Source organism: Nycticebus coucang, chromosome X, assembly GCF_027406575.1.
Source record: "Nycticebus coucang isolate mNycCou1 chromosome X, mNycCou1.pri, whole genome shotgun sequence".
NCBI classification, from domain to species: domain Eukaryota; kingdom Metazoa; phylum Chordata; class Mammalia; order Primates; family Lorisidae; genus Nycticebus; species Nycticebus coucang.
Window position 1 is genome coordinate 53,296,645 of NC_069804.1, and position 26,284 is coordinate 53,322,928.

The 26,284-nt window shown below is 40.9% G+C and overlaps 1 protein-coding gene, 1 non-coding gene and 1 pseudogene across 2 annotated transcripts in view; 2 read left to right on the forward strand and 1 right to left on the reverse strand.

The window, feature by feature from the left end:
* The first annotated feature begins 1,459 nt into the window (after positions 1-1,459).
* Positions 1,460-26,284, forward strand: part of ZNF157 (zinc finger protein 157) — a 43,326-nt gene continuing 18,501 nt past the window's right edge. The window contains exons 1-2 of the mRNA XM_053580067.1: positions 1,460-1,485; positions 4,191-4,376. Coding sequence (XP_053436042.1) covers positions 4,305-4,376 — 72 coding nt within the window. The 5' untranslated portion in view covers positions 1,460-1,485; positions 4,191-4,304. The remainder of the gene's footprint in view (positions 1,486-4,190; positions 4,377-26,284) is intronic.
* On the reverse strand, positions 19,948-23,370 carry LOC128577908 (40S ribosomal protein S26-like; annotated as a pseudogene).
* On the forward strand, positions 23,852-23,993 carry LOC128578596 (U4 spliceosomal RNA). Its single transcript, XR_008377745.1, has one exon. It is a non-coding gene; the product is annotated as a U4 spliceosomal RNA (small nuclear RNA).

Consider the following 26,284-nt stretch of genomic DNA (forward strand, 5'->3'; position numbering starts at 1 on the left):
CACAGGGATATTGGTAATGGAATCACTAATAGAGGCCATGAATCCAGATCAAGAGTGCAACATTGGTGTTGGTAGATCTAAGAAGGGCCCATGTTTGAGATTAGCCAGAGAATCATCAATGGTGGAAGAGTGAGCAGAGTCCAGGATTTGAAATGTTGACCAGAAGTCATAACAATAATAAGTTTTGGAAATGTTTGTAGTATTTGTTTTATACCAATGTTCTCACAACTGCTATTCTGTCTTCTATTCAATTCACAAATACTGCAGGGAAGACAAAGAAAATGGGATAATCTGAGGGGCTGATGGTCTAACTCTCCCGATTGTTGAGCTGAGGCCCAGAGAGAAAGTTTGAATATCCTTAGGGCACCCAGCAATCCATATACAGGATCTACCTGCTGGATCTGAAACACCTTCATCAAAGAACTGTCTTCCTCTTGTCAGAGAAGGCTTCCTAGAGGTGGACATACTTGGACAAGGTTTTTAAAGATTGTGTTCACAGGTAAAGAATATTCATAATTCTCTCTATTCTCCCAAAAGTCAGTAGCAACTCCTGAATTTCCATATAAAAGAGATTAAGAGCAGCTGCAACCTGGTTGCCAGCAGGAGTTTGAAACAATCTTCATGCATTTTCATCAAAAGTATGCTTTCTCTCTCAACTCAAACTCCTGGGCTTAAGTGATTCTCCTGCTTCAGCCTCCAGAGTAGCTGGGACTCCAGGAGCCTGTCACAACACCCGGCTAAGTTTTCTATTTTTAGAGAAAGGGTTTGGTTCTTGCTTAGGCTGGTCTGGAACTCCTGAGCTCGAGGGATCTTCCTGCCTCGACCTCCCAGAGTGGTAGGATTACAGGTGTGAGCCACTGAGCCTGGCCTAAATTTATGCTTAAAATGTTTTCTAAACATTTTTCTATTGACAATTTAATAAACAAGATTGGTTATCCATGTCAAAGACTATTATTATCATTAGTCCTAACTATTGTCATTGTATTCGGGATAATTAGGGAGACGGAGCTTGAAGAGGATTCAATGCCCCGCCACAGAAATTTCAGCACATCTCGCATCACCCTGACTCCTTCCCCACCCCTTCTCCAGTGGTATCGCCCAGGAGGGGACCTTATTAACCTGCCTTCGCCCCCTCTTTCCCGTGGTATCGCCAAGAAGGGGATTGTAACACTTTGACTCCTTTCCTCTCTTGCGCAGTGATGTCTCCTTTGAACATCAGGACATACCATCCTCCTGGGGATGCTTTGAATTTCTTACAGACCTATAGAACCCAGTTCCAAAGACCAGCTCCTCCAGAAGCTTGCTCAGACTGTTTCTATCCCTGACACCCCCCTCCTCTGCCTTCTGTGGAACAGCCCACTGTACGGAATAGGTGCTAAGATGGCAGCCCTCATGGGGAAACTCCTCAGCGCCGCCATGTTCCTTGCTTGACAACGCCACTCTTGGACCAAGTCTCTCCCGACAGGTAACAGCGCCTGGTTCAGTGTGAGTACACTACAACCTCTCAACCCTAATGATCACATCCAAAACCACCAGCTTTACAGGGTGCAGTGTCAGGAGGAAGAGTTCCCTAGAAACTGTTTAAGTCTTTTTGGTGCGCAGTGCTAAAGTGAGTGAACGAGGTTTTATGGCGTGGATAATCGCTCAGGTGATTTGGGGGTGATGGCTTTGTTGGCTTTGGAGAATGACAGATTGACAGTTTGTCGTGTCAGTTTGTGTGGAGTTAAAGGATCTAGTGCATGGGAATCTGTAGGAGTCAGGGATGGGGACTTTCGGGTAGTCGGGTTTTAGATTCCTTTGGTTCTATACTTGTTGTGAAGTCATAATAGCGCTTGTTTCAGCTTTTTTTTAATTAGTAATCCCAGAGGTTTGAAAATTTTATTAGCCTTTCCAAAGAACCAACTTTTTACCTTGTTGATCCTCTCTGATGTACCTTCATTTTCTTTTTCTTTAATTTTTGGTCTTACCCTCACTGTTCTCTTTTTCGAACTTCTTAAATTGGATGTTCATTCATTAACATTCTAGCCTTTCTTTGTTCAAAAGATTTAAGATCATAAGTTTACCTTTAAGAATCTCCTGTTCTGGCTCGGTGCCAGTAGCACAGTGGTTATGGCGCCAGCCACATACACCAAAACTGGAAGGTTCAAACCCAGCCCGGGCCAGCTAAACAATAATGACAACTGCAACAAAAAAATAGCTGGGTGTTGTGGCAGGCGCCTGTAGCCCCAGCTTTTTGGGAGGCTGAGGCAAGAGAATCGCTTAAGCCCAAGAATTGGAGGTTGCTGTGAGCTGTGACAGTACTGCACTCTACTGAGGGCAACATAGTGAGACTGTCTCAAATAAATAAATAAATAAAAGAATATCTTTGATTCTATTCAACAATATTTTGTATACACTTTCTTATTGTTATTGAGCTTTGTGTTTAATTTTTCCTTGTATTTATTTATTCCTTACATGAATGTAATACCTGTGGAAGGGCTGACATTTTCATGAACTCTTCTTATCCTGGGACATGACATGTCTGTATGACAATATTTTCTTCTTTTTTCCAGCTCCTTAAAAGGTTTATGCTTACATATTTTATATAACTTTTGCTATTATTATTAATAGTTTTCTTCTGTTTATATTTGACTATTGCTATCATAGAGAGAAGCTGTCTGCTCTTTTAATTTAATTATCTTGTATCCAGCCCCTCATCAAACTACACTATGAATTCTACTAGCCTCTTAGCAGAGTCCGGTAGGTTTTCCATGTATAAAGTCATATCATTGGCAAGAAAGCTACATTTTCATTTCTTCCCAATACTTACTCTCAGTAATTTCATCTCATATTGTGTGAGGTAGAACCTGCAAAACAATTTTGAGTAAAAGCAGACATTACTACATTTTATGGCAAAAGCTTCATCATTTTACTTTTTAGCATGATATTTCAGGGTTGTGTTTTGTAATTGATTTTTGTGATATTTAAGTGATTTACTTCTTTCCTAATTTTAGTTTGAACTTTAATTAGTAATGGTTGCTGAATTGCGTTAAGTGTTGTTTGGTATAAGTTAATGGCAGCATGTTTCACTCCCCTTTCCAGTTTATTGATGTAATAAATTATATGATTAATGTTGAACTTTCTTTTGGAAAGAGGAGGCCAAAAGCTTCCCTGTAAAAGAATTTAAGAGGGATTTTTCACCTTCAGATGGAAAAATAACAAAAGATGGCAGAAGAGATGACCCATTTCCTTTTTTTTTTCCCTTGAGGCAGAGTCAAAAAAAAAACAGAGGCACTCCTCTGTTGCCAGGGGTAAAGTGCCATGGAGTAATAGCTCACATCAACCTCCAACTCCTGGGCTTCAGCAATCCTCTTGCCTCAGCCTCCTGAGTAGCTGAGTCTACAGGTGGCTCCAGCCACAACACCCGCCTACTTATTCTATTTTGACTAGAGATAGGGTCTGGCTCTTGCTCAGGCTGGTCTTGAACTCCTGAGCTCAAGCAATCCCCCTGCCTTGGCCTCCCAGAGTGCTAGGATTACAGGCCTAAGCTGTGGAGCCCAGGTGACCCTTTCCTTTTATTCAAATTACCAGGTTTCCTTGTCTTCACAGTACGCTCCAAGTCCCCATGGACAAACCACTCCTCTACCCACCTCATAACCCTTAAGCACCATTCACTGCCCCAGTTCTACCCTCCCTCTTGTGCATTAAATCTGAATTGAGGTGTAGGTTGGCTGGGTGGGGTACAAAGCACCCTTTAGAGCCACTCAAGAATAAGTGCTGCTCAGTGCTATGGCTCAGGCCTGTAATCTAGCACTCTGGGAGACCAAAACAGGTGGATCACTTGAGCTCAGGATTTGGAAACCAGCCTGAGCAAGAGTGAGACCCCTGTCTACTAAAAATAGAAAAATTGGCCAGGCGTGGTGTTGCACGCCTATAGTCCTAGCTACTTGGGAGGCTGAGGCAAAAGGATCACTTGAGCCAAGAGTTGAAGATTGCTGTGAGCTGTGACACCACAGCACTCTACCCTAGGGCAACAGAGTGAGACTCCGAAGGAAAAAAAAAGAAGTGCTCGTTAATTTGATCCCAAATATCATGTGATCATTTCCATAATCCCCCTTGACTAATATTAAGAGTAGAGGTTGCTATAACTTTGTGGGGTGAATGTGGAATGACACTGATGACATGGATATTGTTTTTTTTTTTTTTTTCAGGATTTATTGGTGTTTCTGTGGAGCTAGTGAACCTTACCCCTTACTGGTCTGTAGGATCCTTTGCATACAGATACCCCTCCAGCTTTGGAAGGTGGGCTGAGGCCTAGGGTGAACATGCCAGCTAATGGAAAATCACCCCAGAGATTCTCTGCTTTGATTCCAGAAGATTCTGGCAGATCACTTCAGGTAAGGAGGAGGAGCCTATTTTTTTTTTTTAATTTAGTTAAATTTTTAGTTTCAGACAATTGTAGATTCAAATGCAATGTATGGTTTACCTAGTTTTCCCCAAAGGTAGCATCTTGATAAACTGTGGTACAAGGCCACAACCAGGAAATTCACATACAGAACATTTCTCTCACCACAAGGATTGCTCATGTCATTTACATTCCTCCATTCCCTCCTTAACCCCAGGCAACCACTAAGTTGTTCTCCAATACTATAATTTTGTCATTTCAAAAGTGTCGTATACACTAGTTTCATAGCCCCATGATCACATTAATGTACACAGCTATGATTTAATAAAATAAATAAATAAATAAATAAAATAAAAGTGTCGTATAAATAGAATCATAAAGACCTTTGGGGACTGGGTTTTTAAATTCAGCATAATTCTCTGGAGATATCAATCCAGGTAGTTAGTGGTCCATCAGTAGTTCCTCCCTGTTTTGGCTGAGTAGTAGTTCATGGTGTGGATGAACCACAATTTAACCGTTCACTAATTGAAGGACATCTCAGTTTTTTCTAGAGTTTGATTATTATAAATAAAGATGGTATGGTCATCTGCGTAAGTTTTTTGTGCAGGTGTGATATTGTGAAATACACATTGGTCTTCTCTGTTCCCTGGCATCCGAGGTCAAAAGATTATGTTTGTGAGCCTATCCTAGAAAAAGTGCTACCTGCCTCATTGCTGAATACCACTATGGTCACCTTCAACATGCCCCTCTTGGCCATCTGGTGACTGTAGTGATATTCAGCAAAGAAGTAGGTAGCACTTTTTCTAGGATGAGTTCTTGAACTTAATTGTCTGACCTCATACAATTCCTAAAATCCTTAGATTCTCAAAAGTACAGCCATAAATGTCTTTCTTTTAAGTTTTTATGTATTTATTTACTTTTTTTTGAGACAGAGTCTCACTTTTTCCCCCTTTATAGAGGGCTGTGGCATCACAGCTCACAGCAACCTCAAACTCCTAGGCTCAAGCGATTTTCTTGCCTTAGCCTCCCAAGTAGCTGGGACTACAGGCGCCCACCACAATGCCCAGCTATTTTTAGAGATGAGGTCTCACTCTTGCTCAGGCTGGTCTCAAACCTGTGAGCTCAGGCAATCCACCCACTCAGCCTCCCAAGTGCTGGGTTAACAGGCGTAAGTCACTGCACCTGGCCCTGTAAATGTCTTTCTGTATGTGAATGAGTTGACTGACTTGCTGGTTGAAGCTTCAGGATGGGACTGGTGACCTGAAAGAAGGGGGCATGATTAGAAGATTGGGACTTTCAGCCCATCCCTCAACCTCAGGGGAGGGGAGAGAGGACTGAAGGTTAAATTGATCACCAATGGCCAAAGATTTCATCAATCATGCCTACATAATGAAGCTTCCATAAAAACACAAAAGACCAGAGTTCAGAGAACTTTCCAGATGGCTGAACAGGTAGGGATTCCTCAGTAGTGGCACACTTGGAGAGGGCATGGAAGCTCCACGCCCCTTCCCACATGCCTCCCCCAGGATATTTCATCTAGCTGTTCATTTGTGTTCTTTAAAATATCCTTTATAATGAACCCATGAATATAAGTCAGTGTTTGTTTTCTTGAGTTCTGTGAGCCACTTTAGCAAATTAATCTAACTTGAGGAGGGGTCTGTGGGAATTCTGGTTTATAACTGGTCCATCAGAAGTTCCAGAGGCCCAGAACTTGCGTCTGAAGTGGGGACATTCTTGGACACTGAGACCTCACCCTGTGGGACCCAATGCTATCTCCAGGCAGATGTGCCAGAATGGAATGGAATTAGAGGATACCCAGCTGTTGTCTGCTGTGGAAGTGATTGCTTGCTGGATGTGTGGGGAAAATCCCTCACACATCTATTGTCCTATATGTATTGTGAAAGCATAGTAGGAAAAACTGAGACTGCTTTTCTACTCTACACAGTGGGATAATGCATGTGAGTACAGTTGCTGGATTGTATGCTAAATGCATTTAGAACAGAATTAATAGACTTAATTTTTTTTTTTCTGAGACAGAGTCTCACTCTGTCACCCTCGAAGAGTGCCATTGCATCATCATAGCTCACAGCAACCTCAAACATTTGGGCTCATGAGATCCTCTTGCCTCAGCCTCCCAGGTAGCTGGAATTACAGGCACCTGCCACTATGCCCACCTACTTTTTCTATTTTTAGTAGAGATGTGGTCTCACTCTTGCTCGGGCTGATTTCAAACTCCCAAGCTTAAGCAATCCACCCACTTCAGCCTCCCAGAGGGCTAAGAGTACAGGGGTGAGCCACCCTGCCTGGCCTGAATTTCCTCATGTACATCTTACACATTTTTTGTTAGATTTATGTATAAATATTTTGTTCTGCTGATGCCAAAGTTAATGGTATTGCGTTTTTCATTTCAAATACCAGTTATTCATTGCTGGTATATAGGAAAGCAATTGACTTTTGTTTATTAGTCTTATATCCTGCAGCCTTACTATAATCACTTAGTAGTGTCAAGACCTTTCCACTTTAATGGATTATGAGAGTAATTTAGGGACAGTATTTTTGGTTTTGAATTCTACAGATTGGAAGAGCATGTTTGGGTTGATGCAGGACCCACAGCTCACCATAAAACAATCACAGATGGCCATAACTGATCCAGAAACACAAGAAGTTATTCCTGAGGGTAAAACCACTGTAAAGTATGTTTACCTTGAGTATATTATTGTCTGACTCCCCCTATAAATGCCAAGTGGAGCACTCCATATGAAGCAACTCATGCTTAATTGAAACTACCATTACACATTGATGAAGGGACACAAGGCAAGGACTAGAGTAAGAGCTGGGCACGGTGGCTCATGCCTATAATCCTAGCACTCTGGGAGGCCAAGGCAAGTGGATTTCCTGAGTTCAGGAGTTTGAGACCAACCTGAGCAAGAGTGAGACCAGGTCTCTACTAAAAATAGGAAAACTAGCCAGGCATTGTGGTAGGCACCTGCAGTCCCAGCTGCTCTGGAGGCTGAGGCAAGAGGATCACTTGAGCCCAAGAGTTTGAGGTTGCTGTGAGCTGTGACGCTATGGCACTCTACTGAGAGTGACAAAGTGAGACTCTGTCTCAAAAAAAAAAAAAAAAGAACTAGAGTAAGGGCCCCTAAACTCTGTAAAGGAACAGGCTTAGCTAAAATGATGATAATATCAGTCACTGTTCCCTCCTTTGCTTATAGTTTGTCACTGTTCCCTGTTTGCTTCCTGCTGGTGGTTATAAAGATTCTTAACTTTTTCCACATAGCTGACAGTTGTAAAGATCCTTAACTTTTCTCTGTAGATACATCACCTTTTGGAAACTTTAAAGGTAGTTTCTAAGACATCTTCCAGGCTCCTCATTCCACTGGATTAGCTAAACCACCTACACCAGTGGCCATACCAAGAAACCAACTCAACTGGAATTATAACCCCAGGAGCTAAAGAAAAACAAGAGGATGATTTCCAGACCTCTATAATTTTGAACCAAACTTAGCCAATTAGCAAACCTACTTACTTAATATCCTGCCTATCAAACTCTCCTTAAAAACTCTGTCTCTAAGGCCAGGCACAGTGGCTCATGCCTGTAATCCTAGCACTCTGGGAGGTCGAGGCCGGAGGATTGCCTGAATTCACGAGTTCAAGACCAGCCTGAGCAAAGTGAGATCCCATTTCTACTAAAAATAGAAAACCTATCCCAGCCTAGTGGCAGGCACTCATAGTCCCAGCTACTCAGGAGGCTGAGGCAGGAGGATGCTTAAGCCCAAGAGTTTGAGGTTGCTGTGAGCTATGATGCCATGGCACTCAGGCACTCAATCCCAGGGCCACTGAGAGAAACTGTCTAAAAAAAATAACAAAAGAAAACGGAAATGTTTAAGCAGGCTTTACCTCAGTGTTTTATGAGAATGGATATTTTCTCTGACAGGGGAGCACTTCCCTAACGTGTTCTAAAACCAAAACCTGTTGATGAAATCCTAATGGAGCCTATACATAGGAATGTAAGGGTTGATGGGGCTAAAGTGAAAGTTTGTAGGAGAATTAGTACATTTGAACAGACTTTATGTGAAGTAGTTGCACAGAATATATTATGGAGATGGAAGTTGTATCAGTGTTTCCCGTCCCCAGTATTGTAAATCCACCCTTCAAGCAACATAACTTGGACATGCTAACTGGGAACCAGTAAAGTCAACCCAGCTCATGCAATATAGAATAGAACCTGGAGCGCTGATACGGACAAATTTCTCGGTGTAGTAGCCTAAAGTGGGGTATAGACTGGGTCTTATGGCAAAGGCCTGTGAGTGCCTCCCAGTGGTAACTACTAAGACTTTGGACTAGAGAATTCACATTTGAGTGGTAATTACTACCAGCTTGTTATTAGACATTAATTGAAAGTGCCTCTATGATTGAAAGATATAAAATAACTTTGAAACCTAAAATACCCATGATGTCTTAGGCGATGGAGTCATGCTCTAATAGGGAGAGCAGTGCCCATAGGAGTTCCATAATAAAATGGAAATAGTTTGTATGGGAATATGCTACCAGGGGAATGCAGAGAGTTAGTGAGCTCACGAGCAGGTGGACACAGCAGCTTTTCCTCTTGAGGAGCTGATGGATTCTGTTGTTGCTTAGACAGTATTGTTGCTTGGGCAGCTCTCAACTAACCAACAAAGAGCTACTTGGTTTGGGGATGGAAGTTCTGAGGCAAATGCACAGCATCCTGTTTGGATGTCCCAATAGTGTCCATTATAGCAAAAAGATCCAGTCTAGGACTGTTTAGCATTTACTTGTCATCACTTTAGTTCTTCAATTGGGAAGAGTTCTTTAGTCTTTTCTTTGTCTTTCACAACCTGTCATAAATTATAGAGCTGTATTTTGTAGAATATCTCTCTGCTACTTCCTCATGATTAAATTTAAATTATGCATCTTTGTCAGAGATGTCACAGAAGTGATGCTGTGTCCTGAGTGCATCCAATCTAGTGGCCCATGATACCAGATTGGCCCACTCCTAGTGACAATCTTCATGATTACTTGATCAAAGCGGGTTTGCCAAGCTTCTCCACTGTTAAGTTATTCTTTTCTCCTTTGTAATTGGTAAGTAGTTTGTGAAGAGACATTTTGAGATCATGTAAATATCCTGTTTCTCATCAAATTTTTAATTTACTCGTTGATTTATATCAGTATGTACTAAAGGTTCCCTATTTTATTCCATGGGTTATATTATTGTTATTTTTTATTTTTAATAATGCACACTATTTTTCTTACCCAAATTGGAATAAAGATGGACAAGAATGAAGTAATACAGAAAATCTAAACAGTCATACAAACGATTTTATATAATATATGTTAGTTATCTCCAGAACATTCATAGTGAAATCTCATGAGTTAAATATTAATATGATTGTGATTTTACAGTATTACCTTAAAAAGTCAAGCAGACATTTCCAGTTGAGCACATCCTTCCTAGGTGAAATAATAGAAATAACAACAAACCCTTTAGTGCTAACTATGTGTCAGGTACTGCTCTGATTTCCACATAGTAACTCATCCACATTTCACAGATGAGGGGACCGAGGCAGAGAGGAAGGAAGTAACTTAGCCAGGACTGTAGAGCAGGCATGTGGCAGAGCCAAGATTTGAGCCCAGGCAGTGTGGCTCTCACCACCATGCTCATACTTGTTCTTCTCTTCTGCCTTCAGAAACTTCCATCCCTCCCTACCTTATCCCTATTATTCTTTGCTTGCTACACTGCAGCCACTATCTAAACCAGATACACAATCATCCTGGATGAACTGTGTGTTTTAAAAAATGAAACTTTTGATTTTGAGATTTGCAACTGTATGAAATAACACACAGAAATTTCATGTACCTCTCACCAAGTTTCCCCTAATGGTGACACCTTCTAGAAGTGCAGTACAATATCACAACCAGGGTGCTGCCATTGACACAGTCCCTCCTCCTGCCCCTTCATAACCACACCTGCTACCCTCTCCCACTCCTTTCTTGTCCCTAACCTCTACCACTAATCTGCTCTCTAGGTATAGAATTTTGTCATTCCACAACTGTTACATGAATCAAATCATATATATATGACCCTTTGGGTTCAACTTTTTTCATTCAGCACAGTTCCTTAGAGATTCATACAGGTATAAACATTTTGGTTCCTTTTTTATTGCCAAGTAATATTCTATGGTATGGATGTACCATAGTTTGTTTACCCAATTACCTGTGGAAGGATATCTGGGTTGTTTATAATTTTTCACTAATTCTTTTTTCCTTTTTTTGTGAGTCAGAGTCTCACTCAGTTACCCCAGGTAGAGTGCTGTGGCATCACAGCCACAGCAACCTTAATCTTTTGAGCCCAGGCAATCCTTTTGCCTCAGCCTGTATAGTAGCTGGGACTACAGGCACCTACTCCCATGCCCAGCTACTTTTTCTGTTTTTAGTAGAGCAGGATCTTGCTCTTGCTCAGGCAGGTCTTGAACACATGAGCCCAAGCAATTCACTTGCCTTGACCTCCTAGAGTGCCAGGATTATAGGTGAGAGCCACCATGCCTGGCCTCACCTATAATCTTATTTTGTTATTTTTCATTTTTATTTTATATTTCTTATTTTGATATTATTTTCTCTGCTAACTCAATTACTCCAGGGGTTTTTTATTTGTTTGTTTTGTTTGCTCATTTGGTAGATTCCTTAGAAAATCCTAAGGAATTTTCTAAGGAATCTACCAAATAAGACATAGACAATATAAGACATAGACATAGACAATCATATCATTTGTGAACAGGGACAGTTTATTTCTTGCTTTTTATTCTGTGTGCCATTTATTTCCGTTTCTTGTCTTATTACATTGGCTAGAACTTCCGGTTCTAGCATTGTGTTGAATAAGAGTTATGAGAATGGACATCCTTGATTTGCTTTTGATCTCAGCCATTCACCATTTAATATAATATTAGCTATAGTTTTTAGATGCTCTTTATCAAGTTGAGGAAGTTCCTCTCCATTCCTTTTTTTCTGAGTATTTTGCAGAAATGCATGTTAGATTTTGTCAGATGCTTTTTCTACGTTGATTTATATATTAAGATCTGAAAATTAAGTCCAAGATCTCATCCTATAAAAAGTGCTATATACCTCATTGCTGAATATCACTGTGGTCACCTTTGAAGTACTCCCCTTGAGAAGCTATGCACTGATTCCAGCTCTTAGTCCATCCTTCAAAGCAATTTGGAACTCTTTTTCTGGAATGGCCATCAGAGCTGTTGTTGTATTACCCTTGATGTTCTGAATGTCATCAAAATGTTTTTTCAGTATTTCCTTTATCTTTGGGTAAAGGAAAAAGTCATTAGGGGGCCAGAGCAGGTGAGTAGGAGCTGTACTGTTCCTGTACAGTTATTTGTTTACTGGCTAAAAACTCCCTCACAGACAGTGCTGTATGAGCTGCTGCATTGTCATGATGTAAGAGCCACACCTTTCTCATGCTAAGATTTTCGGTTAAGATTTTCCTGTTTCTCTATCAGTGTTTACTTGGTCTGCTATACTTCTCATAGTCAGCTGACAACTTTGATGCACAATTTGATGAACTTTTATAATGTTTTAATTAGTTCCTTTTTTTTTTTTTTGAGACAGAGCCTCAAGCTGTCGCCCTGGGTAGAATGCCGTGGCATCACAGCTCCAGCAACCTCCAACTCCTGGGCTTCAGTGATTCTTTTGCCTCAGCCTCCCAAGTAGCTGGGACTACAGGCACCCGCCACAATGCCCGGCTATGTTTTGGTTGTAGTTGTCATTGTTGTTTGGCATGCCCGGGCTGGATTTGAACCTGCCAGCTCTGGTGTATGTGGCTGGCACCTTAGCCGCTTGAGCTACAGACGCCAAACCAGTTCTACTTGGTACTGACCACCCTCACCTCTCTTCATATCACACTCAACGGATGGTTTTGGTACATAGTTCAATGAATTTTTGTAATGTTTTCATCAGTTCTGCTCCTTACTGACCACCCTAACCTCTCTTCATCAGTGACACTTTCTCTCCCCTCAGAAAAATGTTTAATACATTTGTACACTGTCATTTTCTTCACGGCTTTATCCCCATAAACTTGGGCTATCATGTCCCTGATTTCACTTCTACTCTTACCAAGTTTAACAAAATATTTATGAATATTTATCCGTTAATCTAATTCAAGCTCTAACATTCTCTCAATAGCACACAAAAACACACAGCAACAATAATGAATGCACTGCCATACATCGATATAAACACAACTGTGAGACATTGATATACCAAGGTTGTGAAACCTTATTGAGTTGTTTGTACAGAGCTGCCAACATAAGTACACAGTGGCAAGTTGACCGTATTCCATGGGTCTGTGTGTCCTCCAAAATCTATATGTTGGAAACTTAATCCCCACTGCAATACTATTGGTAGGTGGGGCCTAATATGAGGTGTTCAAGTCATAAGGGTCCACCTTCCTGTGTGTATTGATGCTGCCATGAAAAGGTCTTGTGGGAGTGACCCTGTCTTCTGCCATATGAGGAAACAATGTTCTTCTCTGGAAGATGCAGCAGTGAATCACCAACTTGGAACCAGAGACTAAACCTGCTGGTGCCTTGATCTTGGATTTACCAGTCTCAAGAATTGTTAGAGAATAACTTTCTGGGTTATTTTTGTTTTCTTCCTGAAACAGTCTCACTATGTTGCCCCCAGTAGAGTGCCGTAGCATTCACAGCTCACAGCAACCTCAAACTCCTGGACTCAGGTGATTCTCCTGCTTTAGCCTCCCAAGCAGCTGGGACCACAGGCGCCCACCACAATGCCTGCCTATTTTCTGTTGCAGTTGTCATTGTTGTCTAGCTGGCCGGGGCCAGGTTTGAATCCGCCACCCTGGGTGTATATGCCTGGTGCTATAACCACTGTGCTATGGGTGCTGAGCCAGTTTTTTTGGGGGGGTTGAAACAAAGTCTTACTTTGTCACCCTCGGTAGGGTGCTGTGGCATCACAGCTCACAGCAACCTCAAACTCTTGGGCTTAAGTGATTCTCTTGTCTCAGACTCCCAAGTAGCTGGGACTACAGGCTCCCACCACAAAGCCCAGCTATAACTTTCTGTTTTTTATATATTACCCAGTCTTGAGTACTCTGTTATAACACCACAAAATGGACTGAGACATATAATGATATAATTTTTCTTTATCCTATTAATGTGGAGTATATACATTACTTTTTGAATAATGGGTCTTGCATCCCTGAGGAAAAAAAGCTTTGTCAGGATGTATAATTCTTTTAAATTTGATGTATTTTATTTTATTTATTTATTTATTTAATTTAGAGACAGAGTCTCACTCTGTCACCCTGGGTAGAGTGCCATGGCATCATAGCTCACAACAACCTCAAACTCTTGGGCTCAAACGATCCTCTTGCTTCAGTTTTTCTATTTTTAGTAGAGACTGGGGGGCGGGTGGTCCTCGCTCTTGCTCAGTGTGTTCTCTTGGACTCCTGAGCTCAAGCAGTTGACCCACCTCGGCCTCCGAGAATGCTAGGATTACAGGCATGACCCACCACACCCAGCCGTATACTGTATAATTCTTTTAATATATTGCTCAATTCTATTTACTAATATTTTGTATTTTATTTTATTTATTTATTTATTTATTTTGTTTTATTTTTTTGAGACAGAGTCTCAAGCTATTGCCCTGGGTAGAGTGCTGTGGCATCAACCTCAAACTTTTGGGCTTAAGTGATTCTCTTGCCTCAGCCTCCCAAGTAGCTGGGACTATAGGCGCCCGCCACAACGCCCAGCTGTATTTTGTTGTTGTTGTTGTTGTTGTTGTTGCAGTTGTCATTGTTGTTTTAGCTGGCCCGGGCCAGGTTTGAACCCACCAGCCTTGATGTATGTGGCCAGCGCCCTACCCACTGAGCTTTGGGGGCCACCCATCTTATTTTATTTATTTATTTATCCTTTTTATACACAGTCTCACTCTAATCTAGTTGCCCAGGCTAAAGTGCCATGGCATCAGCCTAGCTCACAGCAACCTCAAATTCCTCAGCTCAAGATATCCTCCTACCTTACCCTTTTGAGTACCTGGGACTACAATAGTGTCCACCACAATGCAGGGCTAATTTTTCTACTTTAAGTAGAGACAGGGTCTTGCTCTTGCTCAGGCTGATCTCAAACTCCTGAGCTCAGGCGATCCTCCTGCCTCAGCCTTCCAGAGTGGTAGGATTATAGATGTGAGCCACTACGCCCAGCCTAAAATTCTTTTAAAAATATTAGCAAATAGACTGGGTGCAGTGACTCACATCTGTAATCCTATCACTCTGGGGAATACTAGCTCATAGAATGAATGAGACAGTTTCTTCCTCTTCAATGTCCTGGGAGATATTGGGTGGTGTTAATTCTTCTTTAAAAGTTTGGTTAAATTCTCTAGGAACACCATCTGGTTGAGGAGATTTCTTTTTGTGTGCGTTTTAAATTATAGATCCAGTTGCCTTAATAGTCCTAGAACTATTCAAATCATCTGTTTCATATTGAGTGATTTGTTAGAGTTGGTGGGGGTTTTGAGGAGTTAGTTCATTTTATCAGAATTATCAAATTTTTATGTACACAGTTGTTTGTAATATTCTCTTTATTATCCTTTAGATGCCTGCAGGGTCTCTAGGGATATTCCCTGTTTCATTTCTGAAGCAACTTGTGTCTTCTCTTTTTTCCTTCCAGTCTTGCTACAAGTTTGTTAGATTTATTTATTTATTTCAGACAGAGTCTCACTCTGTCACCCTGGGTAGAGTACCCTGGCATCATAGCTCACAGAAACCTCAAACTCTTAGGCTCAAGCAATCCTCATGCCTCAGCCTCCTGAGTAGCTGGGACTATAGGTGGTCTGCCACAACTCCTGGCTAGTTTTTCTGTATTTAGTAGAGATGGTGTCTTGCTCTTGCTCAGGCTGGTCTCCAACTCCTAAGCCAGGCATCCTTAAACTATGGCCCGCGGGCCACATGAAGCAGTGTGATTGTATTTGTTCCTGTTTTGTCTTTTTACTTCAAAATAAGATATGTGCGGTGTGCATAGGAATTTGTTCATAGTTTTTTTTTTTTTTTTTTTTAAACTATAGTCCGGCCCTCCAATGGTCTAAGGGACAGTCAATTGGCCCCCTGTTTAAAAAGTTTGAGGATGCCTGTCCTAAGCTCAAGGGATCCTCCTGCCTCTGCCTCCCAGAGCACTAGGATTACAGATGTGAGCCACCAAGCCTGGCCATGTTTGTCAATGTTATTGATCTTTTCAAAGAAGCAGCTATTTGCTACATTTTATCTATTGTTTTTCTGTTTTCAACAGCATGACTTTCTGCCATTCTCTTTATAATATCCTTTTTTTCTACTTGTTCTGGGTTTATTTTGTTCTTTTCTAGGTTTTTGAGGTAGAGCATTACATTTTTTATTTGAGACCTTCCTCTTTCAAATATATGCATTTGGTACTATATGTGATATGTTGTATTTATGTTTTCATTTAGTTCAGTGTATTTTTAATTTCTCTTGAGACCCTCTTTGAATCATGGATTATGTATAAATGTGCTAATTTCCACATGTTTGGGTATTTTCCTGTTAATCTTCCTGTTGTTAATTTCTAGTTTGGTTCCACTGTGATTGGACAATATACTTTCTGCGTGTGTGTGTATCTATCTATCTATCTATCTATATATATATATATTTTTTTTTTGAGACAGAGTCTCACTCTGTGACCCTGGATAGACTGTCATGGCATCATAGCTCACAGAAACCTCAACCTTTTTGGCTCAAACGATCCTCTTGCCTCAGACTTCATAGTATCTGGGAGTACAGATGCCTGCCACAAATCCTGGCTAGTTTTTCTATTTTTTTTTTTTTTTGAGACAGAGTCTCAAGCTACTCATAGCAACCTCCAACTCTTGGGCTCAAGAGATTCTCTTGCTTAATTTTTTTGTATTTTTAGTAGAGACAGGGTCTTGCTTTTGCTTAGGCTGATCCGGAACTTCTGAGCTCAAGGAATTCACCTGCCTCGGCCTCCTAGAGTTCTGGGATTACAGGCGTGAGCCACCATACCTGACCAGCTTTTCTAAATATTAAGACCACTGAAAGTATAAGAGAGACGTATTACATTTATGTATAGGAGACATTGTCACATATGAAATGGTGTTCAATTTTCTTAGGATTATGTTTCTATATATGTGTTACTAATAAATGTTTCAATATTGCAAAATAATGCTATGTCTTAGTGTATGTTATTAGTAATAATTATGTTAAATTGTCATATGCCACGAGAATGACTTGGTTTGTAAATTGTGTCTTTAAACATGCTATTCTAAGAGTTTTGTCTTCCATAGACAATTATTATTTTACTTTGATTCATCCCATCTGAGAAACGGTTTTCTTTTTAACTGGCTAAGTCCAAAGTTTGTCCTTCAAGGAAAATCATGTAAAGGGCTGTCATGTTGTCTTGAGTACAGATTTCTAATAGCTTTGGGGATTATATCCCATCAGACTAAAACAAAGCAAACTTTAGGAAACTGAGACGTCCATGAGTATTGATAACTCAACCTAAAACAGAATGGAAACTAATTACATGGGACTTACTTCTATGACTTTTGTTTGAAACATTGCTAATTCTTTCTGTGTTTTGTTTTGCAGATGTCAAGAAACCCCCCCTTTTTTTTTTAGCTATTTATAGCTTACAGCAAAGTATATATTTGTAAGCAAAATTTGAAGCATTTATTTTTCTCTCTACTTGATTTCTCCAGAATTTGAAAACCATTTTGTAAGTATTCTTAATTTATGTCAATATAAGTTATTTGCATAAGTTCAGTAAGAATCTATTTTCTTCTGTAGGACACAATGGTTATTTTACCAAGGCTTTGACTGGAATTACATAGTTTCAGAGGTGTCCAGTCTGCATTAAGGAATTAAGGTTGATTTTGCAAGGGTGGTAAAAAGCCTATTGAAAAAACTGGCCAGATAAAATAGGTAAAAAGCCTATTGAAAAAACTGGCCAGATATCTCATCAGTAACATTTCCTGATCTGTGATGAATAAAGGTCCAGGAACCTCCAAGTCACTTTGGGACCTCAAGAAAAGAGCAATTTACCCAATACATACAGGTATCTAATAACAGATGAATCGTTGGCTTAGGTCTAGAGGCTTTCAAATCTAACCTGAGATTCCTTATGAAAATTCTGGCAAAGCCAATTTTAAAAGGAAAAAAAGCCTAGATAGCTGAAAATTATTATTATTGCACTTTATGCAAATAATTGGGCCAAGTACACCTGACCTGAGAATAAAGTTTATTTTGGCAAGTATATTAATCATACTCTGATTTGTCTTTAATAAAATGGGAAACTAGTGAGAGAAAAATATGATTCAAAAATATGAAACTATGGTCCATTCACACTATATTCTAGCTTTGTCTGCAATGCCGGCTCATGAAATGAGACACATCTGTTTAACTAAGCCAGCGGTTCTCAACCTGTGGGTCTTAACCCACAGGAACTGTATTAAAGGCTCATGGTATTAGGAAGGTTGAGAACTAGACTGATCTGTTCATAGGACTAAGAGCCTTGTCAAAAGATATAGAATGATATATAGTAGTTAGATTTTCCTTCCCATTTCTTAGTCCTAAGATAACATCTTAAACCTTTTAATTTCAAAGTGGGGACTGCTCACTTAGATTGCCCAGAACTTCAGATTCATTCTATAGGGGCTGTTAAAGCTAGGTAGTATCTATTTTAAGTTCACTTAAATACTGTACTAAGGCTGTTAATAAGGGTACTAATGTTCTCATCATACAAACCTTAGACCTGAAGCCCAGTGCTCATGAATATTTGCGGTAGACTGCCAAATGGTTTCATTTTCTTTTATCATGGCCCAAACTATGCCCCTTGCTAGCCTGAACAAGCCAGTGTGGTGGTTGGCCCCTTCCCTTCTCATTTTCCCACACCTCAGGATTGAGGTTGGGTAAAAAAACATGGGAGAATTGAAACTGCCCTTACAAATTCAAGAAGGGGTTCTAGGTGAGAAATAAGGGCCCCAAAACTCTATGAAAGAACATGCTCAGCTAAAATAATAATAATAATCAGCCACTGTTCCCTTGTTTGCTTGATAAAGTCAGTCACTGTCCCACTGTTTGCTTCTGTATAATGGCTACTCTAGATGGTACAGCTGGTAGTTGTAAAGAGTCTTAACTTTTCTCCATAGATATTATTATTATTATTTAGAGATGGAGTCTTACTTTGTTGCCCTCGGTAGAGTGCCATGGCATCACAGCTCACAGCAACCTCCAGCTCTTGGGCTTAGGTGATTCTTTTGCCTCAGCCTCCTGAGTAGCTGGGACCACAGGTGCCCGGCCACAATGCCTGGCTATTTTTTGTTGCAGTTTGGCCGGGGCTAGGTTTGAACCCGCCACCCTTGGTATATGGGGCCGGCACCCTACTCACTGAGCCACAGGCACCGCCCTCTCCATAGATATTATAATCACTTGTTCAGAACCTAGGGGAAGCATTTGCAATAACTTCTGGGTCCTGTTTTCCAGTGGATTAACTGATTTACCCAGACCAAGGAACTGATTCAACTTGTCTTGCACCCCTCACCCAAGGAACTGCATTCCCATGGATTGGCTGACCCACCAAGACAGGCCCATACCAAAGGACTGATAGTTCCACCCTGAAACCAGCCAATTAGCAAATCCTGATTGCCTAACCCTCTGCACACCAAACTGTCTTTAAAAGCCCTGTATCCCCAATTCTTGGGGAAGCAGATTTGAGAAATTCTTCCTGCTTCCCCATTTAGCACAGTACAAAATAAATTCTTTCTGTGCTGTAAGCCCTGTTGTCTCTGGATATTGGTTTCCTCTTGGGCAGATGAACCTGGCTGGGCATCAACAATATTATCAAGGATAAATTGCTTTACTAAATTCAACTATTTTAGATGCGTATCTACAGAACACCTTTCCAGTAATAACTAGATTAGTGTTTGACTGAATACATGGAGACTGTAACTAGCCCACTTGACACATGAAATTGACCATTACAGTCCACCCCTTATCAACTTGGCACCCATACACATCTCCTTAAATCATACTTAACCTCTAAATAATGAAAATAACAAGATCATCCTTCTGCCTAACATGGTACGGTTATCCTGTGTACAATTAAAAACAGGTTCTTTCCTCAGAAGGGGCTATAAAATCATTGGATAGTGTTCACACTTCTCCTTGATATCCTGTAACTTAAATAAGTATTGTGACACAAAGGTAACCGTTATTAATAGGTTTTATGTTCGGCGATAAGGGGATAAGAGAGGGAACAAAACAAAAACGTTTGTGATATGTGTGTGTGTGTGTGTGTGTGTGCATTTATGTGGTCTGACACTTAGGTTTGCAAACTTGCCACCATGAACTTATGTTGGCAGCACTGTACAGGCAACTCAATAAAGGTTCTTTTTTTTTTTTTAAGTATAATATTTAGAAATAAACATATCCTACAATTTCCATTTTATTTTTTCCCAAAGGATAGTTATTCTTCAGTCCTCAAGAACTCAACTCCTTACTTAGGCTTTGGTGGAGGTCATGGAGCAGCACCCACAGGTCTAAATCTGGGTGGAGGTGCTCAGTTCTTGCAGGCTTCCCAAGAACGGTTCCTGACTATCTTGCTGTGACTAGCACAACTCACACAGTAATGTAGCTTCACATACAGCTTGGGAAGCACATAGGCGTCGAAGACACTCGCTTCAGAAATGTCCCTCATAGCTGCGGCCCCATCATATGTTCATCATATGTTCCAAATGATAAACTTCTTTATACCTTTGTCTTTGGGCATGCATCAGGCACACTTCGTGCAGCAAATAAGTTGCACATGGCCACAGCTCTTTTTTGGCATGACCGTTGTTCCTTTTTTTCTTAGTCTGGATCAGGATGGAGATCCATCTTCAAAGCAAGGATGTAAAAGAGTCAGTAAAGGGTTTTTTTTTGGTTTTCTTTTTTCAGAGTTCACCATGTTGACCTTGATAGAGTGCTGTGGTGTCCTAACTCACAACAACCTGTAACTCTTGGGTTTAAGCTATTCTCTTGCCTCAGTCTCCCAAGGAGCTGTGACTATAGGCACCCACCACAACACCCAGCTGTTTTTTCAGTGGCAGTTGTCATTGTTGTTTGGCAGGCCCGGGCCAGGTTCGAACCCACCAGCTCCGGTGTATATGGCTGGCACCCTAGCCGCTGAGCTACAGCCATAAAGCCTCAGTAAAGGTTCTTAATCTTGGTATATCAGTGTCTCACAGCAGTGTTCATGTTGATATGTGGCAGTGTCTTGCTGCATGGTGTTTTTTATTGTTGCATGTTTTTGTATGCCATATGACAATTTTGATGGTCCTTCTAGAAAAAGAGTTCCAAAATTGATTTGAAGGGTGAAGTAGGCAGGGACATTGGTGCATAGCTTCCCAAGGGGAGTACTTCGAAGGTAACCATAGTGGTATTTAGCAATGAGGTACGTAGCACTTTTTCTAGGATGAGTTTGAAAACATGATTGTCAGGGCTTATATACATAACAAAATAAGGGAGAAATACTCATAAAAATTACAGTCATAATTTCTCCAATAGGTCACATGTGTCCTGGCTGGTATTTATAAACTACCTTCTACCCATTACATATTGCCTTTACCCTCAGTAAGTATCTCAACTGGTTGTGGCTCTTTACCTTGTAAGGTGACCCAAAACTTTATTCCTGCAGAGTCTGGGCTATTGGTCCTGCGTGGGTTATTGGAGTTCTGCATTGACTTTAATCACTTTAAGGGATTTTCTGTATTCCAGACATACTCTTCCTTGCTCTACTATGTAGGAGCAACCCAATTTCCCCATGGTACTAGCATCAGACACTCCAGCCAACATAGTAACTCTCTTCCTTTCCTGTTGACTGAGAGGCATAAGGAGACTACAGTGGCTGGGCAGCAGTCTTAGTTTCCAGTTCAATAGAATCACTGTTATGTCTCTTGGTGGTGGCATTCCTTCCTTTGGAACCAAGACCTCTCTCTACACTAGCTGAACATAAGCTCATGGGCAGGAACTCAAATTTTGCTAGTGGGTTACTAGGGGTAATAGTGAGTGGTGTTACTCTTATTTCTACCTTATGATTCCTGGAACTGTAAATTCTGGTTAGGGAAAAATAGCACCATATATTAGCTGCCGATTCAGAGAATATATAGCCTCCCAGAGGACACTACCTCACCCCTGCAAGATATTGCCACCTGGTTGGCACTGTCTTCAAAAGGCCATTCAGCCATTTTGTCAAGCCAGCTGTCTTAGGATAGTGGGGAACATGGTAATATCAGTGAATTCCATGAGCACAGGCCTATTGCCACATTTTTTTTTAAGAGACAGAGTCTCACTTTGTCACCCTCAGTAGAGTGCTGTGGCATCACAGCTCCCAGCAACCTCAAACTCTTGGGCTTAAGTGATTCTCTTGCCTCAGCCTCCCAAGTAGCTGGGACTACAGGTGCCCGCCACAACGCCCAGCTATTTTTTGTTGCAGTCTGGCCAGGGCCGGGTTTGAACCTGCCACCCTCAGTATATGGGGCCAGCGTCCTACCCACTGAGCCACAGGTGCCACCCATTACCACATTTCTTTTTCGTTTTTTTTTTTTTTTTCAAGATAGAGTCTCACTCTGTTGCCCAGGCTAGAGTGCCATGGAGTCAGCCTAGCTCACAGCAACCCCCATCTCCTGGGTTCAAACAATCCTCCTGTGTCAGCCTCATGAGTAGCTGGGAGTACAGGCACCTGCCACAACGCCTGGCTAATTTTTCTATTTTTAGTAGGGGCAGGGTCTTGCTCTTGCCTAGGCTATTCTTAAACTCATGCGATCAAGTGATCCACCAGCCTCAAGGGCCCAGAGTGCTAGGATTACAGGCGTGAGCCACCACGCCCAACCACAGCAAATTCTTGACATAGCATCATTAAGATCCTTTGGGATTTAACATTATTGATGTCAGTTTTTGTGGAAGTGGTGATGACAAATTCTGGTGTGTCCTTTGTAGAGAAACATCATTGAGGACCAGAGGTCCAGTCAAAGTAGTAAGCCCCCGCCTAGCTGCTTTAGGAAAACCACCGTCTTGCTTTTGTGGCGCCTAGTTAGGATGACTAGAATGATCCTGGGTGTGATGCGTAGTTTTCTCACATGCTGGCTAAAGTGTTTTTTGCCATGACTCAACAGCTTTTGAGGCACATCTTTAATGGGATAGTATCTAGGCATTTTGCAAAGTTTAACCACTCGAGTACCACCATTCTTGTTCCCACCAACTGGTTTAGTGACAGTGGCAAGTACCTTCACCTTCTTTTCCTTTTCAGTCTTGAATTTAGCCTTGTATATTTCCTCTCTCTCTCTCTTTTTTTTTTTTTTAGAGACAAAGTCTCACTTTATCGCCCTCGGTAGAGTGCTATGGCATCACAGCTCACAGCAACCTCCAACTCCTGGGCTTAGGCAATTCTCTTGCCTTAGCCTCCTAAGTAGCTGGGACTACAGGCACCCGCTACAACACCCGGCTATTTTTTTGTTGCAGTTTAGCCAGGGCCGGGTTCGAACTCACCACCCTCAATATATGGGGCTGACACCCTACCCACTGAACCACAGCTGCTACCATGTATATTTCCTCTTATACATCACCTTTCTGGAAGACATGGCAGACGGGGAATATCTGCCTATTACTCTGATGAGAACAGGATTTCAGCTGCAGTGGGGCTTCCCACTCCTTGGGCTTCTTGAGGGCTCAGGTTTCTTCCCTTTAGTAACTGCCTTCTCAACTTTTGAGCTGGAAAATAGTTTTCACAAGATCCAAAAAAGTTACAAAAACAGATCAATGAAAGGAAAGTCTCACTAGCCATAAACTAGGCATGACTCACATTTCTGTCCTGCCCTATTTTCTAGGGTCTTAGTTTCCCAGCTAACTTTATTTACCTGTAAGTGTCTAATTGCCCCCACATGCCTCCATAGAGTACAGGAAATCAAAAGTCTTGGTCTCTCAGAGTGCTGGGAGTACAGATGTGAGCCACAGCACCTGGACTAGTTTTTTATTCTATGACTATGTGTTTTTAGATGTACCTGAGTATTTAATTTTTTGTAAATGGTGTTTTTTAATTCAATATCCAGTTGTAGATTGCTTGTGTCTAGAAATATGATTAACTTTTATATATATTTTCTTTCTGGAGACAGAGCCTCATTCTGTCACTCTGGGTAGAGTGCCATGGCGTCATACCTCACAAACTCTTGGGCTCAAGGGATCCTCTTGCCTCAGCCTCCAGAGTAGCTGGGACTACAGGTGCCTACCATATTGCCCAGCTAGATTTTTTTTTATTTTTAGTAGAGATGGGATCTCACTGACTTTTATATGTTGACTTTGTATCTAGGCTTAGAGTTTCTTTGTAGATTCCTTGGGATTTTCTACATAGACAGTCATGTAGTGTGAGTTTTGCACAGTGGCAGTATCGTAGCCAATGAGGTTTATCCGAGGCGCGATTATTGCTAAATGAAAACTTCTCCCAGTCATGTAGTGTGAGAATAGGGACAATTTTATTTCTTTTCCAATCTTTTGTATGCTTTTTATTTCCTTTTTTTTTTTTTTTTGCCTGATTTCACTATGTAAGACTTCCAGTGTGATTTTGATAGGATTGGTGAAAGTGGATATCCCTTGCCTTGTTCTTGATCTTATGGGGACAGGATTTAGTCTCTTTTATTACATACAATATTAGAGCCAGGCATATGCTATTCAAGAGGTTAAGATGGGAGAATCCCTCAGGCAGGCTAGGAGTTTAAGACCAGTCTGGTCAACCTATCTTTTTAAAACATGAAAAACACATTAGCCAGATATGCTAGCGGGCTTCTCTAGTCCTAGCTACTTGGGAAGATGAGGCAGGAGCCTGAGGCTTGAGCCCAGGAGCTCAAGGTTATAACGAGTTATGATTGCACCATTCCACTCCAGCCTGGGTGACGGAGTGAGATTCTGTCTCTTAAAAAAAAAACATGTTCGCTATAGGTTTTTGATAGATGCTCTTTATCATACCAAGAGGTCAAGGAAGGTCCCTTCTATTCTGAGTTTGATGAGCATTTTTATTAGAAATGGGATTTTTTCAAATACCCTTTCCATATCAGTTGATAAGCTCTTATGGTTTTTCTTCAGTGTCTTAATATGATCAATTATATTCAATGATTTTTTTTTCTTTTTTTCTTTTTTTTATTGTTGGGGATTCATTGAGGGTACAATAAGCCAGTTACATTGCTTGCAATTGTTAGGTAAAGTCCCTCTTGCAATCATGTCTTGCCCCCATAAAGTGTGACACACACCAAGGCCCCACCCACCTCCCTCCGTCCCTCTTTCTGCTTCCCCCCATAACCTTAATTGTCATTAATTGTCCTCATATCAAAATTGAGTACATAGGATTCATGCTTCTCCATTCTTGTGATGCTTTACTAAGAATAATGTCTTCCACTTCCATCCAGGTTAATACGAAGGATGTAAACTCTCCATTTTTTTTAAAGGCTGAATAGTATTCCATGGTATACATATACCACAGCTTGTTAATCCATTCCTGGGTTGGTGGGCATTTAGGCTGTTTCCACATTTTGGCGATTGTAAATTGAGCTGCAATAAACAGTCTAGTACAAGTGTCATTACGATAAAAGGATTTTTTTTCCTTCTGGGTAGATGCCCAGTAATGGGATTGCAGGATCAAATGGGAGGTCTAGCTTGAGTGCTTTGAGGTTTCTCCATACTTCCTTCCAGAAAGGTTGTACTAGTTTGCAGTCCCACCAGCAGTGTAAAAGTACTCCCTTCTCTCCACATCCACACCAGCACCTGCAGTTTTGAGATTCTGTGATGTGAGCCATTCTCACTTGGGTTAGATGATATCTCAGGGTTGTTTTGATTTGCATTTCTCTAATATATAGAGATGATGAACATTTTTTCATGTGTTTGTTAGCCATTCATCTGTCGTCTTTAGAGAAAGTTCTATTCATGTCTCTTGCCCATTGATATATGGGATTGTTCGCTTTTTTCATGTAGATTAATTTGAGTTCTCTATAGATCCTAGTTATCAAGCTTTTGTCTGATTGAAAATATGCAAATATCCTTTCCCATTGTGTAGGTTGTCTCTTTACTTTGGTTGTTGTCTCCTTAGCTGTACAGAAGCTTTTCAGTTTAATGAAGTCCCATTTGATTATTTTTGTTGTTGTTGCAATTGCCATGTCAGTCTTCTTCATGAAGTCTTTCCCCAGGCCAATATCTTCCAGTGTTTCTCCTATGCTTTCTTTGAGGATTTTTATTGTTTCATGCCTTAAATTTAAGTCCTTTATCCATCTTGAATCAATTTTTGTGAGTGGGGAAAGGTGTGGGTCCAGTTTCAGTCTTTTACATGTAGACATCCAGTTCTCCCAACACCATTTATGGAATAGGGAGTCTTTCCCCCAAGGTATGTTCTTGTTTGGTTTATTGAAGATTAGGTGGTTGTAAGATGTTAGTTTCATTTCTTGGTTTTCAATTCGATTCCAAGTGTCTATGTCTCTGTTTTTGTGCCAGTACCATGCTGTCTTGACCACTATGGCTTTGTAGTACAGACTAAAATCTGGTATGCTGATGCCCCCAGCTTTATTTTTATTACTAAGAACTGCCTTAGCTATACGGGTTTTTTTCCGGTTCCATACAAAACACAGAATCATTTTTTCCAAATCTTGAAAATACGATGTTGGTATTTTGATAGGAATGGCATTGAATAGGTAGATTGCTTTGGGAAGTATAGACATTTTAACAATGTTGATTCTTCCCGTCCATGAGCATGCTATGTTCTTCCATTTGTTAATATCCTCTGCTCTTTCCTTTCTGAGGATTTCATGGTTTTCTTTATA